Raw genomic sequence first — 3,287 nt, forward strand, 5'->3', positions numbered from 1 at the left:
TATCCACATTCGAGCTAAACACACTTACTTACGGTACGGCGTCAGCGTCTTTCTTGGCTACCAGATGTCTAATGGAGTTGGCAAACGAGTTCGCAGATCAAGCCCCAAAAATAGCAAGGGTCATTCGAAAGGACTTCTACATGGATGACTTGCTAACAGGAACTAACAGCATTGATGAAGCAAAGGAAATTATACAAGGATTGTCGCACATCCTAGGCACAGCAGGATTCAAGTTGCGAAAATGGCTATCAAACGAACCTTCTATAACAGCAAACATCCCCACAAAGGACAAGCTTCCGGAAGACGTCGAGTTCACAGATGGAAAGCAAATGAAGACACTGGGAACTTACTGGCGGGCGCAATCCGACGACATAACATTCAAGGTGAAAGAAAACATGCAAACAAAGATAACGAAGAGACACATCCTAGCCGAAATAGCAAAGATATTCGATCCTTTAGGAATACTCGGTCCATGCAATATCATAGCCAAGATATTGATGCAAAAATTATGGTTGTATAAACTTTCGTGGGACGAATCATTACCAGCAGAGTTACATGAAAAGTGGTCAGCCTTCCGCAAGCAAATGCAAGAGATAAACAAAATCAAGATTCCGCGCAGTGTTGTAGGTAAAGATTGCACAAGCTTGCAGTTACACGCATTCTCAGACGCGTCACTAAACGCATATGGTGCCTGCGTATACATCAGGTCACAAGATCCCGAAGGAAATTATCAGGTGTCATTGTTATGTGCAAAGAGTAGAGTAGCACCTCTCCAGCAGCAAACCATCCCTCGTTTAGAGTTGTGCGCAGCCCTCCTCCTCGCCCGCCTGGTGGCCAAGGCAGTACAGTCGCTTGGAATCTCCTTCGAGAAGATCACTTGTTGGAGTGACTCAACAATAGTGTTGAGTTGGCTACGAATGCAATCAGGCACATTGCAAACGTTTGTGTCAAACCGCGTAGCCGAAGTACAACGTTTAACGGAGGCGTATGAATGGCGACACGTTCCCACAGCAGAAAACCCTGCAGATTTACTCTCACGTGGCTTAGACGCAGGCAAGCTAAGCAAGTCAAGGCTTTGGTGGAACGGACCGTCATTTCTAGCAGAAGACGCTAGCAATTGGCCACAAACACGCATCATAGAGGATAGCTTATTAGAAGTCAAGAAAGAACACTGCATGTTAGGACAGACACGGTCAGCAGAACCATCGATTTTTGAAGGCAAGTCTAGTGCGAGGCGTCTCATTCGAACTATAGCGTATTGTAGGCGTTTCGCAAATAATTGTAAAGGCAAAGGCCAACGCAGAACGGATCCCATTGCTGCAGCGGAGCTCAACGAGGCGCTGCACATGCTCTTAAAAATAGCTCAAAGGGAATCGTACCCTAAGGAAATAAAGGATATAGTAGCTAACAAACGCAGTTCTGCTCAGATTAAGAAATTGAATCCGTTGAATCCATTTATCGACAGCGAAGGCATTTTACGAGTAGGTGGCAGGCTAGGAAATTCAAATTTTGATAATGATAAGAAGCACCCGATAATAGTGTCTGCAAAGCACCCGTTTACAAAACTACTCTTTAAAGACGAGCATTTACGACTATTACACGCAGGTCCTCAACTGCTCTTGTCCTCCATACGCGAAAAATTATGGGTAGTTGGCGGTAGGAACTTAGCAAAGCGAATAGTACACGATTGCATTAGATGTTTTCGAAATAAGCCACGACAGGCACAGGCTTTAATGGGTGAATTACCCAAGGCTCGCGTATCGATTAGTATGCCATTCCATGTCACAGGCGTGGATTACGCGGGTCCGTTCTCGATAAAAGACAGAAAAGGTAGAGGATGCAAGACAAGTAAATGTTACATATGCCTGTTTATCTGTTTCTCGATCAAAGCTGTTCATTTAGAGTTAGTTTCAGATATGACTTCTGAGGCGTTTATCGCGGCGCTCAGACGATTTTCAGCTCGGCGTGGTAAGCCGGCTCATATATACTCCGACAACGGAGCGAGTTTTGTAGGTTCCAATAGGGAACTAAAAGAGCTAGGCGAGCTGATGGAGAAGGAAGGTGCAAGCATTAGCGAAGCGATTAACGATATGGGAATTAATTGGCATTTCATTCCCGCTTACTCCCCCCATTTTGGAGGATTGTGGGAGTCAGGTGTTAAGGCAACTAAACATCACCTGAAACGTATCGCAGGTAACCTAGCATTAACCTTCGAAGAGTTTAGTACATTACTCTCTCAGATCGAAGCTACGTTAAATTCACGTCCGTTAACACCACTATCATCCGATCCAAACGATCTCACACCGTTGACCCCGGCTCATTTTCTTATCGGCCGTACGTTTACATCAATGGCGGACCCGTCACTAACACATCTGTCAGAAAATAGGTTGTCTAGGTGGCAGTTGGTTCAGAGTTTACACCAGCATTTTTGGAAGCGCTGGAGTAAGGAATACATATCTGAACTTCAGCAACGTACTAAATGGAAAGAGCCGGTCAAATCGATTCAAGAGAACACCATGGTTCTAATTAAAGACAATACTCTTCCTCCATTCAAGTGGAAGTTAGCCCGGGTCGTCACAGTTCACCCAGGGAGAGATGATATAGTGAGAGCAGTCACTGTTAAGACGGCGACAGGCAATATTCGAATCGCTACGGCTAAGCTTTGTCCGTTACCTCTCGACGATTGCGATCAAAACCAATAGTCTATAAGTTGCGAAATTATTTTCTTGTTTGCGTTTATTTTATCATATTCTATAAGTTGCGAAATTATTTTCGTGTTTGCGTTTATTTTATCATATTCTATAAGTTGCGAATTTATCCGTTTAATTTGTTCAACAATAAGTTACAGTCCACTACTGCGTTACATAAGAATTTAAAGTCAAATTTGTTCTGCTATAATTCATCAAGATATTTCGTTATTATTTGTTGCGTCAAGCAGATCGATTAAGCTACTCCTCGTTTAGTCATAAGTTTATGTTTTAATTCTTTCATTGAAAGAAATCTTTCAATGCCGGGGGGTATATGTTCATGAGCTCACTTAGAGTTTGTAGATGCGTTTGCGTGCGTACGGCGATTCGTAATATGGCCGCGAGCGAATGGGCATTCGTCAGTTTTTTGGCGCATGAGCGTCCGCGAAGAAGAAGACCGGCGCTAGCGCGCTCTCGAAGAAGGAGAATGTAATAAAATCAGTATTGTACATGGCGGCAATAAAGCATCACGAGCGACACGGCTCTTAGTATTTTTCAAAGGTGAAATCCGGCGATTCATTTCTGTTAAATCCCAAACAT

General features: G+C 43.7%; 1 protein-coding gene across 1 annotated transcript; it reads left to right on the forward strand.

The window, feature by feature from the left end:
* Positions 1–71: 71 nt before the first annotated feature.
* LOC105462788 lies at positions 72–2,702 on the forward strand. The gene has a single exon (XM_011709639.1). It carries the CDS (start codon positions 72–74, stop codon positions 2,700–2,702), a length of 2,631 nt encoding a protein of 876 aa, XP_011707941.1.
* Positions 2,703–3,287: the final 585 nt, after the last annotated feature.

The sequence above is a fragment of the Wasmannia auropunctata genome, unplaced genomic scaffold, assembly GCF_000956235.1.
Source record: "Wasmannia auropunctata unplaced genomic scaffold, wasmannia.A_1.0 LD336095.1, whole genome shotgun sequence".
Classification (NCBI taxonomy): Eukaryota; Metazoa; Arthropoda; class Insecta; order Hymenoptera; family Formicidae; genus Wasmannia; species Wasmannia auropunctata.

Excerpts from the sequence above, each read along its gene's own strand:
- LOC105462788 (XM_011709639.1), top strand. The coding sequence starts at position 72 with ATGGAGTTGGCAAACGAGTTCGCAGATCAAGCCCCAAAAATAGCAAGG.